Below are 23,385 nucleotides of genomic sequence, written 5' to 3' on the forward strand. Positions count from 1 at the left end.
AGTGAATGAGGTCCACGAATGGTTTGGTTACAAACATTTCTCAAAATATCTTAAATGTAATAGAGTAAAAATTATGATAATATGCTTTGAAATGTATGTTTTCCAAAGAAAAACACGGATAAAATACAAATACTTGAAAAATACTTTTAAATAGAAAGTAAAACCTCTGCTTCTGTGGTCAGTGGACGTTGGCATGAACTATTTACTTCTCCTTTCGCTGTTTTTTGTCAGTCTGTAAAACGATAGCTCCGAATTCTTGTTAATCTGTTTGTACAGTCTATCGCACAACAGCTGTTTCCCATTTAGACGCGTTCTTCACTGTTTCCGCTGATTGCACACTGACTGTACTACACAAATTCTGCCACTCAGTGGGCGTAACCACAGGCCCTCTCGCCGACGGTGACGTCACGTGCATACCCTCTATAAAGCTTTTCCCCGTACCAATGTGGCGGCGCAGTTGACGTATGATACATTGATCAATGTCCCGTCTATGTGTTTATTATGTCTATGGTTGTCGTCCGGTGAATGAGCAGCGGCGCCCTCAGCGGTGTTTTTGTGTAACAGCAGCATCAGTTTGACTGTCAGTGCTTTCTTCTCTCGCTGCACTTCAGACACAGAGGTGACATTTCATCAAAACATAGCGCTGAAATCACAGATGTTTCTCCTTAAATGAGTGAATAAGAAGAATAAGAGAATGATGTTCCTTTTCACTGCCGCTGGATGATGAGATGAAGCTCCAGTTATTGCTGCTTGCTTCCGTGTTTGGGCTCTTTTATTACTGGTACGTCACTCTCTATTATTACATTATTATTATATAAGAGTTTAATATCGCTGTGATAGATTATTCATCTCTTCACATGACAAGTGATCTGCTTTACATGTGTATCAATAATAAACGGTTTGTTTATTGAATGAGTTACTGTAAACAAACAGCAGGTGGATTGTAACACACACACACACACACACACACACACACTGTATATTTGTATAATAAAAACACTTTTATCTCTTTCTGTCATGCATCATGTTAATGTCATGTTGTTAATACTATGGTAATTAAACATGGTAATAATTGATAATATTGTATTGATAGCAATACCATTGTTTTACCACAGTATATGTTTATAAAGTTAATGTATGGCTTTGGTTAAAATGGTTATTTGGATCACCTACATATATTTCTGAAGTATAAAGTATTGTTTGAAAAACATAACTAAGCATGATGACTAAGAGATTAGATTAGATAATGTCTGGTTAATATAGTGCCTGTTAAAAGGATTGTTTACCCCATAGACTGTTACCCAACACGAAGGAAGATATTATGAGAAATGTTTATAATCAAACCATTTATGAGCGCCATTCGCTTTCATAAAAGATGACCATGGAAGTGAACGAGGCTCATGATAGTTTGGTTACAAACATTTCTCACAATATCTTCCTTCGTGTACATCAGAACAATAACATTTATACAGAACGCTAAGTAAACAATGACACAATTTTTATTTTTGGGTGAAGTATCCCTTTAAGAGCAGCAAATCTTGATCAGTTTTAGTGCATATCTGAAGTTTTTTATATCAGTTTTAGATAATCAGTATCTGGTCAACACCTAAAAACTCTACATACATTGTAGACTGTATGTAAAATCCCAGCTAAAGTCGTTTGTTTTGTGATTTACTGTTTTCTACATAAAATCGATGTGACGATTGATAAACTTTTTTGATCCTCTTCAAATGTTGACTAGTATATATTTGCACCAGTTGTCCTATGACAAGCACAGGTTTTGGGTATTGGTTTTAAGACACATTTTATGAAAGTTTTTGATCCAGTGTATACTTGTGATATCTTTCAAGTAAGATAAATGTAAAATCAAACTTTGATGCTCCTCATATAATTGTCAGACTTTAGACGGGTTTTCACAGACTGGGTCACGGATATGATGAGGTTATCAAGCATTAGACAGCATTTAATTTGATAAAGATAACAGTTTACTCATAAGAGAAGTACAGTTTCACTTCATCTGTGGTGTTGATGTTCATCTTTAGTTCATTGTGTTCCAGGACCCCTGACCTCTTATTCAGATTTAACAATAAATCATTTATTAAACCTAATATATATGTTCATTTATCTTTTTAAAAGAATATACATCTTTCTCAGATAATTCATAATTGTTTAATTGTTTCAAAGCAGCACAGAGAAATCAGGGGACAATAAAGTAGTAGTGTAGCGGGTAATATTAAACCGTACTAGCAAGCGTAGTAATAATGTAAGAAAGATAGAAGTTAAGCCAATGTCAGCTGACTCCCTAGGGGTTGAAAGAACTCCTAGGAGAAAAACCATGTGGGAAAAAACCCTGAAAGAAAGCCAAGCATAGCTGATTCTATAAAATATATACTGTATATTAAATACTAGATTATAAAAAATGTATGTGAATTAAAAGTTTTAGTCATATAAAGACACATTCTGGACATACAGTATTTCAATCTTGTTTGTTTCTGTTTAGCTTTCCTGTTTGTTCAGAGGCGTCTGGAGCACAAACACTGACCACAGATATTAACAGCCATCATGACAAACCCTCAAAGAAAACAAGAAACCACGAGGTTTGATCATCATAACAATACATGTGAAACTTGTGTTGATCTGTGTTTTCATAAGGTTTATGGTTTTGTTGACAGATGAATGAAGGCATTGAAGAGAAGAGAGTCTTCATCAGTGCTTCACAAGAGGAAGATGTAACGGCAGCTCATCCTGATGACTCTGAGGTGGTTTCCTGCAGGTCAGACATCAGAGACATAAATCTCTATCACATCATTCCTGTGCTGCTTTTCATTGGTCATACATGTAGTCATGGTTAACTCTAAACCTTTCTTCAAGCATCGGTTAAGTTAAAGTTGGTTGGCTTGTATCAGTGTGTGTGCGTGTGTGTGTGTGGGTTGGTCTATGTGGTTTACGAGGACATGAATAGTGTATAATGACATGTTTATTATGCTATAAACGTGGTTTACGGTTCCCATAAACGGAAAAGCTAAGAAAACATACTAAATGGTAGTTTTTCATAGATTAAAGACTGGCAACAGGTTTTTGTGACATTGGGGTTAGGGATTGGGGTAGGTTAGGGGGATAGAATATAACAGTTTGGACAGTATAAAATGCATTACGTGTGTGTGTGTTTGTGTGTGTGTGTGTGTGTGTGTGTGTGTGTGTGTTTGTGTGTGTGTGTGTGTGTGTGTGTGTGTGTGTGTTTGATTGAGCTGAACCCTGCACAGGACTGTAGATCTCTAGAAACAGGACTGCCTGATGACCACTGATCTCTAAACATGTTACTAAGCTGAGAAAGATACAACTTCAAGAACTTCACCACAATTGAACAACAGCTGAAACACATTTCACTGCTTTCCCTGAGCCTGTTGTGGCCTTCTCATCTGTAGACTTGTTTGATTCAAATTGGAGAAAAATGACTTGACTTTAAATCATTACTGTGCAACACAGTTTTAAGGTAGAGTTTCTGATTTAGTTATGCTGTTTAAAAGTCTCCTCACATCCTGATAGCAATCACTATGTTAAGTTTTTTAAATGTATTTGTAGAAATTTATGTCATCTGTGAAAGGAATAGGACCAAAAAATGTTCAACAAATCATTGAACTCGGACCGAACGCAATAATTGGACGCATGCAATTTTTGCCCCTCATCTGTGAATGTGTTTTGCATATGCCACTGCGCAGCCTGTTCACGCAGACATCATACGTCATCAGTGCGTTCACGTGCACCGTCTGTAAACAGAGGGAGAATATGGCAAACTTTCCTCCACAGGAGCCACAAAACGAAAGGAACAACAACGGCAAAAACCACCGGGATCAGCAATGAACAAAAATCCAAGTTAACATCAGTAACAGAGCAACCTGTTCTTTAAAAAAAAAGGTAAAAATTGAAAATGTAATTGAATCGAGGATTTGGAGAATCATGACACCCCTAGTACCTACCTTTAACACGAGATGCAAACAGCTGCTGATTCGATTCAATTTTTACTTTTTTTTAAAGAACAGGTTGCTATGCCATTTTTAGACTAGACTTTTATGAAATATAATATCCTTGAACCCGGAGATGCCCTGTTATGTTAGTTGTGCTGCCAGTGGAAAAATATGGTACACGCACATACCTGATAAAACTAAACTTCCTGTCAGATGAACATCTGTCAGTACTTTGCACCTTAAAATGTGCTTTTATTACCGTCAGAGATAGTGAGACTATACCACAATAAGTCATGTTTAAATGCTGTTTTGTCTCCTGCGTGGTGTCTCCTGCATCTGCCATGCTATCTTTTAACTGGCTGTAGCTAGCTAAGTTAGAGGAGGTTGACTCGCGGCACTCAACACGTGTGTTTTTTTCCACTTGGCAAGCAGACCAGACGTGACATGGCGAGGGGGGGCGTGGCAGCATCGACAATTCCGTTTTTTAATTCGGAAGTTCGAGGTTGTGACTTAATTTTGTTCGATTTCAAATCGAAACCGTGACAACCTTAGTAGGTACGCGATATGTTTGTATTGAGATGGATTCAGATATTCTACTTTGATGAAACATTGTGTTGCTTATGTAGTTTGTGTTTGTTTACGAATTAACGTGACAATATAGTTACTAGGTCTACACAACCGAAAACATGCTGTAACTTATTCTGATGTAAACCAGTTGTTTATGTTGGTTATTTTGGTAATGTTATTCACTTTATACTGCAAAGTTTTCTCCCTGGTGAATGAGACATGAGATGTGAATGTCTGATCTCATCTGTGCGTGTTCTTGTGTTTTGGAGGAGGTGTGACTTTAAAATGCGATTTGAATAAAGGGTGGGATCGTGTTTTCAGTGCTAATCGGCTAACGTTAGCATTTTTCCAAAACGGATACCCTGCCTTTAACACTAAAGCAATTGAAGTCAAACTGTGCTCAAAATGTTTGAAATAATCAGACAGACGCAATGCTAGTTTCATTGGAATTAACAGATTGATTGTCAGCAAAGAGCTTTTCATGATTTGTTCATCAGTAAAGGTTAAATTGTGCTGTTAGTGATGATTATTCACGGCTTGTAGATATGTTGCAAATGTTTGATAAGTGTGGTTAAAGTGATTTAATCTCTGATGTTTATGTCAGTAATGTTAAGGTGGATGAGAGTAAATCCATCATCAGTCATGAGTCTGTGGCTGCGTGCGATCAGACAGAGAAACTTCAATATGAGCCTTCACTGAGCAGGTAAACTCATGGACACATTTCTGAAAATACTCATGATTAATGTCATAGTTTTCTTTCATTTGTGTGATAAAGTGATCCTTTCTGTCTGTCTGTATATGAGCTGGATATCAAGGGCCATTTTTCAAAGTTTAACTCAGACTTAGGTTCACATATTAACCAAGACGAAATGTTGTGACAGTCAGGAAACCGTGAACAGAGGTTACAGTCTTAACCGAGGCGTTTTTGTTTATTGTTTTGTAAGGTTTAATGTCAATGAGACTGAGAAGCCCATTAAGACCAATAAAGACCAAACTGGGAAAGGGACCAACGTCTCTTATATCCTAAAGAAACAGGTGAAAACCATCACAATGTTTCTATAAGAGCAAAGTCTTATTTCTGTAAGATAAATGTCTCGTGATAACTGCTGTGGACTTTGATGTCCTGCATCATAGCAACCTGGAAATATTGTGTAATATAAAACTTTTTTGCCTATTTAATAATTTTTTTCATACGATTTGTATATAAATAGTTTTTACATGAATGGTTTATTTGTGATGGTAGAAGAAGAAGGGACTCGTTGTTAATTTTCCTTTTAATGTCAACTTATAAAGGGAGGCAACATCAGCCCAGAAATCGACCCCTCTCCACTTTGTAAAGATCAAGAAATTCCCACATTTGATGAATGGACAAAAATCATGATGGAGGTGGAGAATGAAAAGAGTAAGTTTAAGTGATTTAACGCATGAGACTGACTGTAATAATAATGATCATAATAAATCCTCTGTGGACTTTAGGTCAGAGTTCACGTGTTTCTAATGGTCTTCATGGCAAGAAGGTTCAGCAGACGTTCACTAACTACGCCTCTGTCGAGTGTGGGGCAAAAATACTCTCTTCAAATCCTGAAGCGAAGGTAACAGAGCTATTCAATACTGTCACTGACTGTATACAGACTTTAAAGCAAAGCATATAGACTTCACAGATCTTGTTATCCGGTGGGGTTTTGACAGGTGTTTTTTATAAAGAGTGTCTGGGTGGCTTAATTTGACTTACACTTGCAGAAACTCTGAGACCTGCAAGCTGTAATATATTTACTCTGGGTTTATTGTAGTGACTACCAGAAACTGAATTTTCCCCAGAGAAACAGGTTATGTAATGTTTAAAGCATAAACTATCAATTTTCTTGCTTTCATTCATTTGGAATCTGTATTTCCAGAGTACTTCAGCTATTCTGATGGAAAATATGGATATGTACATGCTGAATCCCTGCAACAATAAGATCTGGTAAAGCACTTCATCACTACTTCTGGCCAAGAAATAGTGTGCTGTATTTATTTCCACTAAATGGAAATAAAAATGTGTTTGTGCCACGATTACTTCTTATCTTTTTTTATTGTACTTTTTAATTTACCATAAGAACACATTTGCTTGCTAAAGATAATAAGAGCAGGTGTAGATCAAAATGTAAAGGGGACCTATTTTTTACACGATGTAATATAAGTCTCAGGTGTGCCCAGAATGTGTCTGTGAAGTTTCAGCTCAGAAACCCCCACAGATCATTTATTATAGTATGTACAAAATGACCCTACTTGGGTGGGAGCAAACAAGCACTGTTTTCGTGTCTGCAAATGAGCTACTGCGCCCCGCTTAACCCAAACGTGTTCACAGTTTATACAGTCAGTGCTTTTTCGATTAAACTAGATTTCTGTGAATATATATATATATTACTTAGATTTTGTATTACCTGTTGGTTTGGAAATGCCACAATGAAACAAAAGAGTTTAATCAGGAAAGTTTTCAGTACAGTAAGTAAAATAATTAGTATCCCTTTGAGGGGTCTTGAACAAATTTACCAAAACAGATGCCTTAGTAAAGCGACAAAAAAGTGAAGCTAGATTCACTACAGAGCTTTAATTGGAGGAACAAGAACAAATCTGCAGTTTGATATCACACGCATTAAGAAGAAAATATGTTGTATGTCCTCCATTGTTTTTTACTGTGTTGCTTTCATTTGCGCGTGGAGAATGGTGTTGACTGTACCGTTTGTAAAAACAAGTCATTACATCCAAAAACAAAACCACTTCACTTGCTTACAAGACATTCCTGTCACTGCATCTGCTCCAGCGTGAAGACAATGACAGACAGTGTGCAGGGTGGGATTATGCAAATATGGCCTTCAGCAGTTCTTCAGTGGGGCTTAAGCGTCACATTGTGACATCACATTGCTAAAAAATGAAAACTGCTTGATCTATGAGAGGTTGGTTTAGGAGTGTTTAAAAGGGAGCAGTGGATTTTTATCATAATAGAGTGGATGTGTACACATACTTGATGTTTAAACACCATGTAAAAATTAATGTTGCATAATAGGTCCCCTTTAAATCTCTAAGAAAGTACAAATAGAGTGTGTGTGTTTACCTGGTAATTATCACGGTCCCCACAAAGACATTTTGATGTCCCCATGAGGAAACAAGCTTATAAATCAAACAAAATGATGTTTTTTGAAAATGTGAAGTAGTAGAAGGGTTTCTGTGATGGTTGGGGTTAGGGAATGGGGTAGGTAAGGGGAATAGAACATACAGTTTGTACAGTATAAATTGCATTACGTCTATGGAATGTCCCCACAAAACATGGAAACCAGAATGTGTGTGTGTGTGTGTGTGTGTGTGTATTCATGAATGTCTCTACACATCTGTGTTGGTCTGTCTACATCTGGTTCATTATCGAGCTGTGTCAGCCAATTCAGGTACGGCAGCTGGACATTGCCAACTTTGAGATCTTCTCCTCCAACCCCAAAGATTTCCTGGTCTCAATCAGTGACAGGTCAGCAAATCTTTTCATCTTGTGTTACACACATCACATGACACAGGCCTGGTGTCAGGGCATACATGCCAGGGAGGGACAACCAATAGGTTATTTGGGAGACCTTTATAGCTCATATGTAATTAATTGCTAATAACTGAGCAGACACACACACACAAACGGGGGAGTAAAATCACAGTCCAACTGCAAGATTTGATGATGCTTCCAGGTAAAACATTGCTAAAGTTCCTGAATCTCGTATTTTAAATGTTATGTTTCTAGCTGCAAATTTTGGGATTACACGCTCTCATATTTGTCATATTATTGCATGTTTGCACAAGATGTTTTTATTTACAATTTAACTTAAAGTGATAGTTCAGCGAATGAAAATTAGCCCATGATTTTCTCACCCTCAAGCGAAGAAAAAAATCCATATTTAAAACTTTAAAAGCTATACTAACTAACTTCCGGTAGCGTCCAATGCGCATTCACTGGAGAGTTACATAGCATACGATGTGTAGTGACGTAGTAACAAACATGGAGACACAGAGGAGGAACCAAAACACTGTCAGTCACAAATAATAAGTCTAAACCATAGATGACAGAGGATTAATAAAAAGAAAATAAATGCATAACTTGAAAGTTTTAACATTTATTAAGAAGAGAAAAGGTTAGTTTTATGATGTTTATGTCCACTAACAGCAGATCAGTGCAGCTGTAATGAACACCACTTGTGGTTTAAAAATGTATGTTAATAATTAAAAACACAAATTATTATACAAACATAGTTGTTGTTTGTTTTCAGATATCCAACCAACAGATGGCTGAAGCTTGGAACATTTCATGCACGTGATGAGCGGACAGTGCATAGTTTTCCACTTGATGAGCATTTGTTTGCTAAATACATCAAGGTTAGTGAGAATAAATAAAACCTTTAAACCTTTCAAGGGCAGAATTTTAATTTGTACTGTAGTTCCCATTCTCTCCCTTTTCTTTTTTCATATTCACTAAATGCATTAAGCTTAGCCTTCATTTTTTTCATTCAGACTTGACTTGAACTTGAGCACAGAAACTCGTGAAACATTTTGATATCAATAAAATTTGTTATGAATGTCACATTTAAAATAAAATGTGAAAATGAATGACAACATTACATTAAGAGTTATGAATACTGCATCATCTTTTTTTCACGTTAAGCATTACAACCAATCACATACATGAGCACAGGAATGTAATGGCAAATCAGAGAAGTTTAAATATCTTCATTTATTATAACCAGAGTTTCGTACAGTTCCCTTTCTGTCTCTCACTATGGTGAGATAATGATGTGGTTAATAGGGGTTTACTTTTGAAGCCTGATCAAATCTTAAATGTGAAGTCATACCCTGGGGGCTTCCTGCATCATTTTAAAGATGTTTTTCTGCCTCTGTGTACTTGGATGCAGATGATTTGTTGCTGTGTCATGAAGTTTGCATTTTTTGGATGAGTCATGTTCTCATCATCCATCAGAACATTGTGGTCGTGGCTTTGTTACGTCTTTATTCACTACAAACCAGTGCTTTAAGTGGGCCGGAACGCGCCGGTACTTAGTACCGCCACTTCTAAATCACTCAATCGCCCAGAACGTGCTTTTAGCATACGGGAACGCTCATTTGCACATCTGTTTAAATCAGAGGTTTTAATCCTTTGGCTGCGCTGCCGCTTTTCAGAGCGCTCTTCACAATGTACACTTCCTAATTCGTCCCACCGAGAGCAGAGACTACATTACCCATACACCCTTGAGTTTACAAGTTAAAAGCGCATGCGTCGCCTTTGCTGTGAGTCAGTGTCAATGTGCTCTGGAGAGGTGTGTGTTTGTGTGTGAAACGCGCAATTATAGCTGCTCGGTTAAAATGAAAATACAATGAACACTTAATATGCCCTCCTTGTTTCTGAGTAGTAAAAGAACAAGGTCAGAATCAGAGGACTCGCTGGCTGACATCCCACCAAGCCAGAATGATAGCTGCAGGTCAGACGCAAGCTTTTTCAATACCCTTTTTGTAGGTACTGTACGTGATAATCTCCGCTGTCGCGGCTGTCAGTTTGGTTCCCCTCGACGCAACTTCGGATTTCCTCAGGCGATGTGCAGAGTAAAAACATTCTTGAAATTGTAATATACATTTAGTTTCATTGCTAAACTACAAGTGCACAAAATTTCAATGAATTTGAACGAGGCGCACAGCAGTTTTACCACCCGCAAAATGGAAAACAATGGGAAAAAAATAAAGTGATGACTTTCTAGTTTCAAATGGCCAGTATTTTGTTATTCTTGAACCCATAGACATGGTCTTGGTGTCATTTTAAAGGTTTTGTTTTTAAGCTCTTTCTATCTGAACAACTAGTTTTAGCATTTAACCATGCTGAAAATTGTCTCAAGCAAATCCACAAACTTATATAAGGATTTATTATTTTTCACAAGGTCGTCTGTTGACTGCTGAATATAAAACCCCTTCAATATAGAAGTCCAGTCAGCAAAAAAATTATAAAAATAGAGTACCGGCACTTCTTTTGGGCCACTTAAAGCACTGCTACAAACGTTTAGACTCCCATGCAAGTAGCATCGCCAATCCTTTGCCCCACAGTCTTTCTGTGCTCGGTCACACGATTTTTAAGTAGGTCGTCAAACATTTTTTTAATCAAAGTTTCAAGTCATGCTGCCATGTTGCTGTAGAGATGCCTGGTTGCTATTCATGATATTGTGCTTTTGAGAATAATCGAACAGGTGAAACTACCTTTTTATTTATTTATTTGCAGGTGGAGTTGCTGTCCCATTTTGGCTCTGAACATTTCTGTCCTCTCAGTATGGTCAGGTAATTTATTAGTAGATTTATTGTCATATACAGCTTGTATGTGGTGAAATGAAACAGTAGCCGTTTTTCCATCATCGTGGCAAACCCTTCTTGTTGTGTAATTGTTTAGTGCCATGTCGATCCCACTCAGCCGGTGCGGTTATGGGTTCATTTTCTACTGCGAGTCTGATAATAGCTTTCCATTGAAGTGTAATACAAACGTGTCAGTCCTTGTTTTAATAACACAAGAGTTTACAGATGGTATGCGATAAAAATAGCAAGCGCATTATGGAGGACGATCATTTATTTTTTGTTTATAGGTCTACTTTTCACCTGACCTGTGTTTACTTTGCTCAAACAACACGCTTTACCTGATACAGAGTGAAACTTCTACCCAGACAACAGACCAGTGACCGATCCTAAGAAGTAATGTCACTACATGCATTTGGACAACTGTGCTGGGAATACCACTTTATAATCGTGCTATGCCGAACCAGGCTCAAGTGGAAACATAACTGTAACCGACCGTTCATTACTGTTCTTAAAGCGGTTTGGCCCGACAGTGGAAAAGTGCTAAATGTTTAACCAGGATGCTAATAATTAAATGTATGGTCACCCATACTCGAAATGTGACAGACATACATGTGGAGCAGTGGTCAGGTATCACTGTACCGCTCAGTGACCAGCGTGCCTTGCTCAAGGGCGCACAGTCACAACCTGCCGGCCGCGAGACTCAAGTCTGACTCTCTAGTCTTCCAGAAATTGTTGATAAAAAGGATGAATAGTTGCTGGCAACTGGTGCGACATTTCAGGAGCAATACATTATTGTTTTTAAATGGAATTACATTTGATAAAAAAAAACATGTGTGATTAAAGGCACACCATGGAACTTTTTGGCCACTAGGGGGTGCTAGACAAGTATTTTTCACGTCTAGCGCCCCTAGAGGCCACACACGCCGCAGCACTGTCGCAAAGGAAAAGAAGACAACTCTTTAGGTCACAAAGTGTGCCTTCCAGCATGTCATGTGTCATATAATATAATTTCATGGGTTTTATTTTATTTCAAACGCCAAAAGATTGCGTAGCTCACATGTTCAAGCCAGTTGGTTTTCAATGGTGGTGGCTTGGTTAAAGTTTATATTTAAAAAATATTGCCTTAAAGGGGAATCGAACCCAGATTGCCTGTGTCGTAGGTCCATGACGCTACCACGGCGCCACAGTGTCACGTAATATAAATCTCTCTCTATACTCTCTCCAGGTAGCCTCCAGTAAAATACACGTAAAAAAATAGTGTTTGGGCGTTTTCTCTTTCTGGTCTCCTCTGACAAAACCTTGGGTTTCTTTTTCTTATTTGCTGCTTCAGCCATGACAAAAACATCAGGAAAATAAATAGTTGTGCTTTCGCTTCCGAATTTGAGGAAGTGGAGGAAGTGATGTATGCCGCAAAGCAGATTTTCTAGTTTTTTGTTTTATGCTCGGGTTACTACCCGAAACCCCAAGTTTAAAAGTACGAGTAAAAGCGATATAGACCCCGTCAGGCTATGGTAGACATGTCATACAACCTATTTCAAGTCGATGTACCATCACAAGAGTCTTGAAAATATATTATGAAGGTTGAAAAACTAAAGTGTCACTTTAAAGGTTTTAATGATCATGATCTGTACTGTACTGCTTTGCTCTTCTGATTGAAAAGTACATAATGACCAAGCATGTAATCATATGGCAGATATATTGCAAGAGTTTTCACAGGTAGAGCAGATTCTCACATCAGTAGTGTCAAGAGCGCTGAACTCATGAGACTATGGGACATTTAGTCAGTTAATATCATATGATGGGTTTACTGAGGGAAAAGACCTTTATTAACTCTCTCTTTCTCTCTGTCGATTGTCTTTTATAAAGAGTTTTTGGCACTAGCATGATGGAGGAGTATGAAATGAATTCATCTGACAGACCACACTCTCGAGATGACCAGGACTATGGTAAAAGATTTTGGCTAAAACTTTACAGTAAGGTTTAATTTCCTTGCATTAGTTAACACAAATTAAGAATGACCAATACATCTACAGCATTTATTCATTTAAAAGGGTTACACATACTGTATGTAAAATCAAAAGTTGTACCTCTTAGCATTAGACATCCAGCGGCCAGCATTTTCCAATACCTGAACAACAAAATGGACAATCTTACATGCCAAAGAGATCGATGGGCTTGCTGTGTTCATCGCTGTGTCCATCCTGAGGATCTATCACACAGATCAGTGATTTTTTACAAATACTCTTTGATAAACTTCTGAGCATTCCGCCTCATGAGCACAAACTCGTCTTATCATGTTATCCTTAAATATCAGTCACCCTGATGGTCTGTTTATCATCACAGCTGAAACTTTTACTCAAACAGCATGTCTCCAATCTGACTAGAGGTCCAAACCCTCTCGACCGCTGTTACACTTCACACGAAGCAGCATACAGGTCCATACTATCAGCTCAGATCATGCCTGTATTCTGTTGCTCCCTATTTATATGCATGCGATTGCACCGTACAATGATGGACACCAGAGGCCGAGGAAAACTTTCATTGATTCTGTGGACTGGATTTGTCTTCTCGTCCTTACATCATTCATCATCTAATACAGATCATCAACACCTTTATTTCCTCTGGGCTCTGAAGAAACCTAGGATGTTCACTAAAGTCCTCATCATCTTTTGGTGGAGTTTGTCATTACTGAATCCACACTGAAAAGAAAGACTCAGTGGCACACAGTACCAGCAGCTGAGGACATCTGTACTACTTACTGCCTTTAAAAGACTAAACACATTATAAATGACCAGTCAAAGCACTCAAGACTATTCAAACATGCACAACAAGATTCAGGAATTAATCCCATAAAACATGTTTGACACACATAACAATGATAATCATAATACTGCTAACTCATATAATGTCAGCAATGTTACTTTGCAACTTTATTGTCCTGCAGTTGTTTTGTCATGCAGTTATTATTTCTTGTACATATTCATCATTTCTGAACATACAGAGCCTTCTTGAAATATTGGGACTGTAAAAACTAGGGTTGCAAAGGGGCAGAAAGTTTCCAGAAAATGTACAGAAACTTTTAATGGGAACTTAATATCTTTTCTGGCTTCAAGAAATGATCTGTGCATGTTATGGATGCATGCATGTACATGCAGGGGGTGTGGCCTCAATGGCCCTTTAGTAAGCTGTCTGCATGTGACTGATGATTCAGTTTAAATTGCACGAAATCTTATTGTTTTAAAGAAAATTATGCTGCAAGATTGTTTGTAACTACTGTAATTCAAATTCCCTGCTATTGGCGACTTTAGGCAGTTTTTTCATATTCCCATATATTCTCGTTTATTCCCATGGAAAGTTTCCAGCCTTGAAAATTCCCAGAATTTTGCAACCCTAGTAAAAACACAATTGCTTTGTTTGTTGTGGAGTGAAGACATCTGTAAAATCGTTTAAAGATAAATATACTAGTCAACATTTGAAGTGGATCAAAAACATTCATCAAATTTGTCCTAAAACAAGAACGGGTATTGGATATTGGTTTTAAGAAAACTTTTAGGAGAGATTTTGATCCACTTCAAATGTTGACTAGTGTATATAGTTTTGATAATTTGCCCTTTTAAGAAACCAATCCTCTGATTGCAGAAGCAATAGAAAGAACTGATACAACACACATGATCTGCTTTTAATGTGTGATCATTTACAAGCACCTGTCAGTCAATAGTCCCAATACTTCCCTGTTTACTTCACGTATTTCAGGAAGTTATATCTTGCCGGCATCTAAATGTATATGGGAAAAAATTGAATGGTTTTTAATCGGTTTTCTATTTTTCAATGTTTAGACGAGTCTCCAGATTTTGTGCCATTAGATGACAAATCCACCAAGAATCTGATTGGATCTGCTAAAGGTACAGTAAATGTACATCAGTGATGTCAAACTCATTTTAGCTTGAGGGCTGGATGGTAAACAACGTCACCATGTGAGGGTCATCATCCATTTTTTAAACCTTAGTGTTCTGATAATTGTGTTAATATTAACTAAACAAACTACAGTACAAAAAACTAGAAAAGCATGGCTCTGTGATCACTACATTTACATACTGATACTACACACAATAAAATATACACACAAATCTTAAGTTGAAAAGCCTCGATTTAACTTCATATGTATCTCAGCAGAATAGGGACAACATGAGGTTTTAGTGGTTTATGTTTAAATCATGGCCAACCCAGCAGAATATTGTCATTTATTAACAGTCAACTGATTATATCATTGTGTTTTCAGATGTGCTTCTAACAATGGTCAACAGTATTGCTGCTAATGTGCTCGGTGGAAATCCAGATAATAATGCAGGAGAAGGTCTGTTCCTCTCACTTTTATAAAAGAGTCCATTTGATTTTATATAAACTAATCTGATTGTCATGCAAAACGATGATGAAGTATTAATAAAGAAGTTGGGTGAATGAAACTTGACTTTTTTGTTTGTGTTCTGCAGGAAATGATTCCACTGAAGACTTGAATATGTCAGGACTATCTTTACTTACTCAACCCATCCACTCCACCTCATCCGCTGTGTATGGAACTCTTTCAAAACTTTTTTATACATTTAAAACTTGCATGCCACACACAACCTTTTAATCAGGCTGATTTTGGGCCAACAGTTGTAGTAAAGCCCCACCGACCGTCTTGTTGCTTCCACAGATTATCTTATTATCTGATATTCTCGTGGTGTGATGTGTGTTAAAAGTGACTGAATCTGCTCAGAAGAACACAGGAACAGCTTCAAACTTCAATCCTAAATATTCAGCATGTTGAAGATTAATGATTGACAAATAGAAAAAGAAAGGTCCCACACACTATCCACTTGCAAAAATAGAAAATACTTTATTACTGCAACGTTTCAATCTCTCGATCTTCTTCAGGCATCAAAAATATATACATCACTTGCGTGTATTTAAAAAGTTATCCTGACCAATCACATTGTCAAGGTCAAAGATAAACCAATCACAATGAGCAATAAAAAACATCATCATAAACTCGTCACAACCAATCACAGTGAACGGTAAAACTACATCATCATAAACTCATCACATTACAATAAATAATGGAGCTCATCCTAATAGAATCATCATATTACAATGAATAGTAGAATATATTCTCAAACTCATCATATCACAATAGATAGTAGAACACATCCTCAAAAAATAAATGAAAGGTAGAACACATCATCATTAGGGATATCTATATGAAAAGTGCCACAGGGGCTCAATAGTGTCAAATAGGCCCTGTTTATATTAGAGCATTTGCGTTTTAAAACGGCATTTTAAAATGAAAACGATCCTCGTTTATACTGGCATTTTAAAAAGAATCTTCATCCACACTATACACCACCATAAATGCATGAAACATGACCAAAAGTGTAAAATAATTTATTACTCTAATAATAGCTTAGCTTTGCGCGTTTATGCAGCCTAGGGGTGTGCGATACTGACAAAATTCATACCTGGATCCTTTGCCGGCAACTATAACAGACACTATTTTTGAACCTATAAAAATGTGTTTGGGAAAGTCTTATACTGTTCTAGCTCCCCCCTACAACATATTAATATGATTAATAGGTTAATGTTGATTTTATAACTAAACAGAAAGGTCTTTATGATTTAAAAAAAAACATTAAGTGAACAGTACTAAACGAACTTGAAGCAAAAATAAATTTCAGCAAATGCAAACTTCAATCAAACATAGTAAGAGATGAAGTATTGCTTTAGCCTACAGAAATGCTTATTGCATTAATTTTTAAAAGTGTGCAAGGTCCGTGCACGTCCTCCGCTAGCAACACAGAAATAGCTAAAAGCGCAACCGGCTAAACGAGCATTAAATATTAATGATGTTGAGTTTATTGTTTTTATTAATTTATATTCACAAAACTTATCAACAAAACATCGATTAAAATTAAGAGACAAATTATCTGAAACGAAATTCATTTTAAAGTAGCAAACAAAACTTAAATTAAACTCAAAAATAATGTCTGACCCATTACAATTCTCCCTTCATATTGGCCTTTGCAACGCCCTATATGGCGTTTAAAATTACAGTCAATCTTTAGAAATAAGCTAAAAAAATTTAAACAAAAAATAAACAACAAAAAAACAAAATTAAAAACAAACAAAACTAAAACATAAATATAAAACAGACATTATCTATAAAGATACAAGATAAAACAATCTGATATAGGGCCCTATTTTAACGATCTGAAACGCAAGTGCGAAGCGCAAAGCGCATGTGACTTTGTGGGCGGATCTTGGGCGCTGTTGCTATTTTCCCGGCGGGAGAAAGAAGTCTTGCGCCGGGCGCAAATCAATAAGGGGTTGGTCTAAAGTAGGTTCATTATTCATAGGTGTGGTTTGGGCGTAACGTCAAATAAACCAATCAGAACGCTATCCAACATTCTCTTTAAACGCAGGGGCGCAAGTTCCATTGCGGGTTGCTATTATTATGACGGATTTACCAGGCGCACGCCAGGAGCGGTTCACAGCCGAGGAGACTGGCGTTCTTGTAAGAGCAGTCAAAGACAGAGAAGTTGTTTTGTATGGGGATGGGAGAAACCCGCCCAAATCAGCGTCGGTTAAACAGGCGTGAGAGGAAATAGCCGCAATTGTCTCATCATTATTTAGATAAAATAAACGTAATACAGCCACACAACAAACTTATGAAAATATGAAGAGTTTGGTTACAAAACGCAATAAATCCATTTTGACAAATTTTGGTAAAAACGTGTTTTCTATACCAAGAAAGTGACAAGATGAAAACCACTATTTTCTGTTACAAACTTTCACATAGCATCTTTAGGTTATAAAAACATAAAAAATTCAAATCCATAACTTGATTTTCAAAGATTTATTATAAAAACTGATAATTTTTTCCACAAAATGCAATAAATCCATGACAAGTTTTTATTCAAAATGCTATAAATCTAATGAATCAATAGCCTATATAAATGTGCATTCATCTTTGCCATGTTATATTCATTTAGTTGACTAGTTGTACACACTAATTAAAAATATAAACATTAATGTTATTAATCAAAACACTTACTTTGTCATATTAAGAACCCTGTCATTGCGGTTACTTGACGTCTTCGCTTAACGTCTTTCACAGAGATCAGCTGTAAAATGTTTTTGGTCCTGCTCGATTTTCGTTGACTTTGAGTAAAATTATGGAAAGTTTTTCATAAGATCCTCTGGGGTCAATGTGTTAGCATGAGAAGCTTGATGCTGTCGGGAGAACAAGCACCCGTCTCCCGAGTGCCTCTCAGGGAAAATATTAGATGCTGATGGCTTACGTTTCTTTCCCATCACAGAAAACCATCACAGGTTTAGCGATGCAATTAAAGTATTATTTTGTTTTGTTTGTTGATCACGTAGTACAAAGTAGATGAGGAAAACCAGGACTCCGTGTACTACGCGCGTCCGCCATTGTTTGTTTACATTGCGTGACTGGTGGGCTGTAATATCAGAAATGGATTTATTGCGTTCTGTAAAAAAGGGGGAGTGGCGTTTGTCGCATTTTGGGAAAAAAGGGAGAAAAGATGACAGAATAACCCGGCGGATATTGGATTTTGCGTAAAATTAAGAATTTACTTTTAACTACTGACCTGATATAATGCTGATTTTGGCAGTAACTCATTTTTTTTCAAAAATGGCGTTTATTGCGCTTTGGAACCAAACTCTTCATATTTTAATCGTTATTTGCATGATAATTGTTTAACGCTGCCACACAAAATAAATAAAAACTATTACCACAATGCTCACCACAATGATTTCCCTTATCTCATGTATTAATATTTTTATTGTAACAATTTATGATTTAATGATTTCCCTTATCTTATATTTTTTATTATAACAATTTATGATTTGCAAAAATAACTGTTGCATCTGTGTAGATTAGATAAGCAATGCGCGTGTGCACGCTATACATTATGGTCAAGCATGCGCCCTTAAAATAGCATAATGAACCACGCGCAACGCGCCACTGACTTTAGACTAGTTTTTTTTGGTTAGTAGCGCAATTGTTTTTTGAAACTGCAAAATAGCATAAGAGATGGTTTGCGCCGGAGCACGCCTCCTTTTATGCGCTGAACCGCCCAGGGAGCGCAAGTTCATTCCCTAGTTTGCCGACGTGCGTCTGTGGAGGGAAAAACCCGCTGTGCGCCGGTGCAAAATACGAAATGATACATGCGTCACTGACAAAGTCAATTGCGCTGGGTGCAAGATAGGGCCCATAGCGTTTATAATAGCTGGTTGGTAGATGTTTACTATTTTTGGCAAAACCTCCGTTGCAAACCTCCATTTACCTGAATAAAATAATTTTTACTTTGAAAATGATGCGCTGTCACGTTAACATCAGCTGTTCATTTACATAAGACTCCGTCTACGTTCATTTACACTCAAAGCAACGTCTGAGTTCTCGAACTAAAACAGGGTCTGCAGCGTTTGCGAACGGTTTATGAGGGTCGAAAATGGTGATGTAGTGTAGATGAAAGGCGTAAACGTAGCAAAAGTAACGCGTTTTAAAGGATAAACGCATTAATGTAAACATAGCCATAGTGTCAGCAGATGAAATGTGAGCAAGCTACCACGTGCTTCGCAGTGATCCGTCTGCCCTGGCATGACCTTTTTAGGTTGGAGAGTAAGATGCCTCCCTGCCCACACGGAGTTAACAGACACTTACCAATAACAGCCTTAGGCATTCCCTCTTCCTCTAGCATGGAACAAGCTGGAAAGCATTCTTCCCCACCCTGGAGGGTGACAACATCCTACCCAAAAGGGAGGTCCTTGTTGTGGCAAATACACATCTGGACTGGACATGTCCATCGGATAATACACACAGGGAAAGCCCCATGCAATGGACCCTATCAACAGAGAGTGTACCCAGCCTCAGTGGCAGGGCAGAGGTAACTCTGCCAAAGGGAAGACACAGGGTTTACCATGAGGAAACATGGTTAGTGGAAAGACATCATGCAGGATTACATAGAGGAAAATTACTACCAGGCCTAATGGCATAACTCTTTCACCAATTTGGCCATCATAAGTGCTAGAAAAGTGTCCAGTGTTTACAATAGAGGGAACTTGGTTGGACACACATATCCACTCAGATAGGAGTAAGGTGCAAATGCAAGCTATACACCCAACGATACGCCCAGAATTATACTTAATTATGGGGAATGAGAAACAGTCTAGGAGGATTCAACTTCCTAACGCCTTCGAGGTAGAGGTCTTCTTAGGTCTAAAGAAATGTACCTGATCCAAATGACTCTAGTCACTTTTTACCCAATCCTGACGTGCATACATTTTTTTTTAAAAGACCCGACACTAGACAAACCCCAACAAAATTAGATCTGGTCTGCAGCCCACACGCACCAGTCAGGCAGAAAGAAACCCTGGTGTCCTCCTAACCAATTTGGCTCGGTGCACCATTTATTTGTCATTTGTTATTTGATGATGACACCAAGGTAACCGCTTACATTGTGTATTTAAAATTGATTCACAGGTCTGGCTCAGTAAATATTAACCTACTGCCAGCCACACAATTCAATTCGCAATGTCGCAAGTGCCCTTGGCAAACAGAGGAGAGGTTGGAAAAGGACATCTATTCAAACACATTCATTTTAAATTCCCTGATACCCAAGCCAGCTAATATTATACCAGAGCCTTGTCCGAGACACACGTGAAACTTTTAGACCCGAACCTGCTCGGGTCTCGGTTCCGACCTCGAGTTTGCGGATTTAAGTGGATCTGTGAAGACCTCTACTCTGAGGAACCTAACAATCATCAGGATTCCCATTCAAGCAGCTGTATAACTATGTAATATCTATGTAACTATATGTGGAGTTGATCATGTGTTATAAATCATTTAAAACTCATAAAAATGGCGTTATGCCATTATAATGCATTATAAATCCATTTCATAGAAATTGTTACCAACTATTTGCCAAGACCTTACTTGTACTTTCTTTGATCCAGATCACAGACTGTGGTGGTCAGTGGACTTCTGAATGAGACTACAGTAGCAACCAGCATTCCCGGAGAGACTGGAGCTCATAAGATTGAGTCCACCTTCACCGGATTACTCTCAGAAGATCCCACTGCTCAAACTCATGCTAAGGATCTTCATATCCACCCTGACTTACAGCAGATCGTCACTCTACTGCCAGATGATGATGATGGTGATGATGAATCAGATCGATCCTCAGAGGAAAATCTGAAGCGATTAAAAACAAATCAGATGAAGTGTCATGTGAATGTCTCCCTAAGCTCTTTGTCACTTCAGGAATATCTTTTACAGCGCTGCTCTTCTCAATCAATCGTTCAGAAGAGGAATACGAAACCCATCTCATCTTCACAGGCCTCTACACTATTACCACAAATAGTGCCATTTGCAATACAACCCACCACAATTTCCAATGAACAAATGTCTTCAGAAGATTTGCTTACTTATACTGAAACACCACCTGTTGCAGAAATGTTTGAGTCGAGGCTCGAATCGGGATCTCTTGAACCGAGTCTGACGTCACACTTTCTAAAACCATCTGCCGAATTCTTTAAAGTAACACATCCCATTGAACTTGAATGCCTGTCTTACAGCGATTGCCTTCCATTGAAGATCTCTCAGCAGAGGTCCAGTGAGAAACCCCTTAAAACCAGCCTATCACATTTAACTCTCAGCACTGCTCAGAAGAGTCAGAGCGATCACCAGATCACGCAGCAGTCCAACCTCGAAATTTCAACTCTTACAATTTCTTCAAACACTGTAGATCCATCACAACTGGCTTCTTCGTCTGCTCTTGTGGATCATCCAGTGCCTAAACCATCCAAAGATGAGATGGTTGCAGATGTTTTAATGACACCTTCCCAGCCCATTCATCCTATAGATGGCTCACTTGGATCACCTGAATCAAAAAGTAAGGATGTATTCGATGATGCCATGCTGGAGACCAAAGGCTATACTTCTGAAATTGATACAGAAATGCACAACTCCTCTGATGTACCGATGCATGGCTCCAATCAGAAAGAGTCAGTGTTTATGAGACTTAACAATCGCATTAAAGTCCTAGAGATGAACATGTCACTCAGCGGAAGATACTTGGAGCAGCTGAGCCAAAGGTGAGTTGCACTGCACATACACTACACTAATCATTGACACTGGAATGGGAACAGGATGACAATGCAAAGACTACCTGCTTATTCACTGAAATGCGTTTGCTCAGGGAATCTGCGATCATAAGCTTACCTTCAGTCTCTTCATGACAAGTGCAACTTAATGTGATGCTTAGAAGTTTCCAAAATACAAAGTACAGTATTGTGTAAGGAATAATTGGTGATGGGCCTTTGAATTATTTGAAAGTAATGCACACCCAAGGTGGTAATGCGATAGACACGAATAAAGCATTCAACAGTCCCAGATTATACAGTATTTGTTATGATGCTCACACTGACTTGAAGCATTGACATTATCAGTGGTACATCTGAGAAATTGTTAGTTGCATACAATAAACTGTTTCATCTGTTCAGGTACAGGAAGCAGGTGGATGAGATGCAGAGGGCTTTCAATCAAACAGTCATAAAGCTTCAGAATACTTCAAGAATCGCAGAGGAGCAGGTCAGAGAAAAAACAAACATTCGTTCAAACCTCCTTTGATTTTGAGTTTCAATCATCAGAATTGAATCAATGGCAAAATAGTGATGGTTTCAGTGGCTCTGTTCATTGAACTTTATTGACATTAAATACAAAAATGAGAGAAAATCTCTCACTAAAGTTCAATGAACAGAGCCAGTATATATATATATATATATATATATATTTGTCTGTTAATTGTCTTCTTTATTTAGGCTGGTAGAATTGTTTGTGATATTTATATTGATAACAAGAATAATGAAAATTCTATGGCATTTTAATAACATAAAAAACTCTACTGTGATACATATCAATATCATCATATAAATGAATCATATTATGATGTAAGACTTTGGTCATATCGCCCAGCCCCATTTTTCTCTGAATATAGCTTGAGTGACCGGATGGAATTCAAGCGTAGTTCAGGCAGACCTCTAGCCTGGATGCCAGCCGATCTAAGCCCCGCCCACAAGATTTTGAGAACGGGAAGATCGGTCTGGGGTTTTTGCGTTGAGGAGCTACTATGCTAGACCCAAAGCTGGTCGAACCAATCAAATTGTCAGGGCGGGCTTTATACGATGATGGACAGATGATCAACAGTAACGTAATGAACCACGTCACCAAAGAGCGCGTGTGCTGAATCTGTTTACAACGAAATGGCTGCCGCTGTAAAATTCAGCTGTGTGGATTCTGACATTGAGTCTGTTGTAAAACGATATCGACAGAGCATTGATTTAAAAAGAGGAACAGAGAAACACGATCAAGGCATTTGTTTATGTTTTTGCCGTCCTTCCTACGGGATTCAGCAAAAGTTGGTCGCAACTGAAACTGGTATCAAGGCGATGC

At 37.9% G+C, this 23,385-nt stretch overlaps 1 protein-coding gene across 1 annotated transcript in view; it reads left to right on the forward strand.

The window, feature by feature from the left end:
- Positions 1-461: 461 nt before the first annotated feature.
- The window catches only part of LOC129441447 (SUN domain-containing ossification factor), a 41,663-nt gene continuing 18,739 nt past the window's right edge, over positions 462-23,385 (forward strand). Inside the window, exons 1-17 of the mRNA XM_073871726.1 lie at positions 462-781; positions 2,501-2,597; positions 2,673-2,773; positions 5,137-5,235; positions 5,477-5,567; positions 5,826-5,934; positions 6,009-6,124; positions 6,428-6,490; positions 7,919-8,031; positions 8,816-8,921; positions 10,804-10,859; positions 12,738-12,817; positions 14,708-14,773; positions 15,151-15,225; positions 15,362-15,440; positions 20,889-22,028; positions 22,437-22,524. Coding sequence (XP_073727827.1) covers positions 729-781; positions 2,501-2,597; positions 2,673-2,773; positions 5,137-5,235; positions 5,477-5,567; positions 5,826-5,934; positions 6,009-6,124; positions 6,428-6,490; positions 7,919-8,031; positions 8,816-8,921; positions 10,804-10,859; positions 12,738-12,817; positions 14,708-14,773; positions 15,151-15,225; positions 15,362-15,440; positions 20,889-22,028; positions 22,437-22,524 — 2,532 coding nt within the window. The 5' untranslated portion in view covers positions 462-728. The remainder of the gene's footprint in view (positions 782-2,500; positions 2,598-2,672; positions 2,774-5,136; positions 5,236-5,476; positions 5,568-5,825; positions 5,935-6,008; positions 6,125-6,427; positions 6,491-7,918; positions 8,032-8,815; positions 8,922-10,803; positions 10,860-12,737; positions 12,818-14,707; positions 14,774-15,150; positions 15,226-15,361; positions 15,441-20,888; positions 22,029-22,436; positions 22,525-23,385) is intronic.

Source organism: Misgurnus anguillicaudatus, chromosome 2, assembly GCF_027580225.2.
Source record: "Misgurnus anguillicaudatus chromosome 2, ASM2758022v2, whole genome shotgun sequence".
NCBI lineage: Eukaryota > Metazoa > Chordata > Actinopteri > Cypriniformes > Cobitidae > Misgurnus > Misgurnus anguillicaudatus.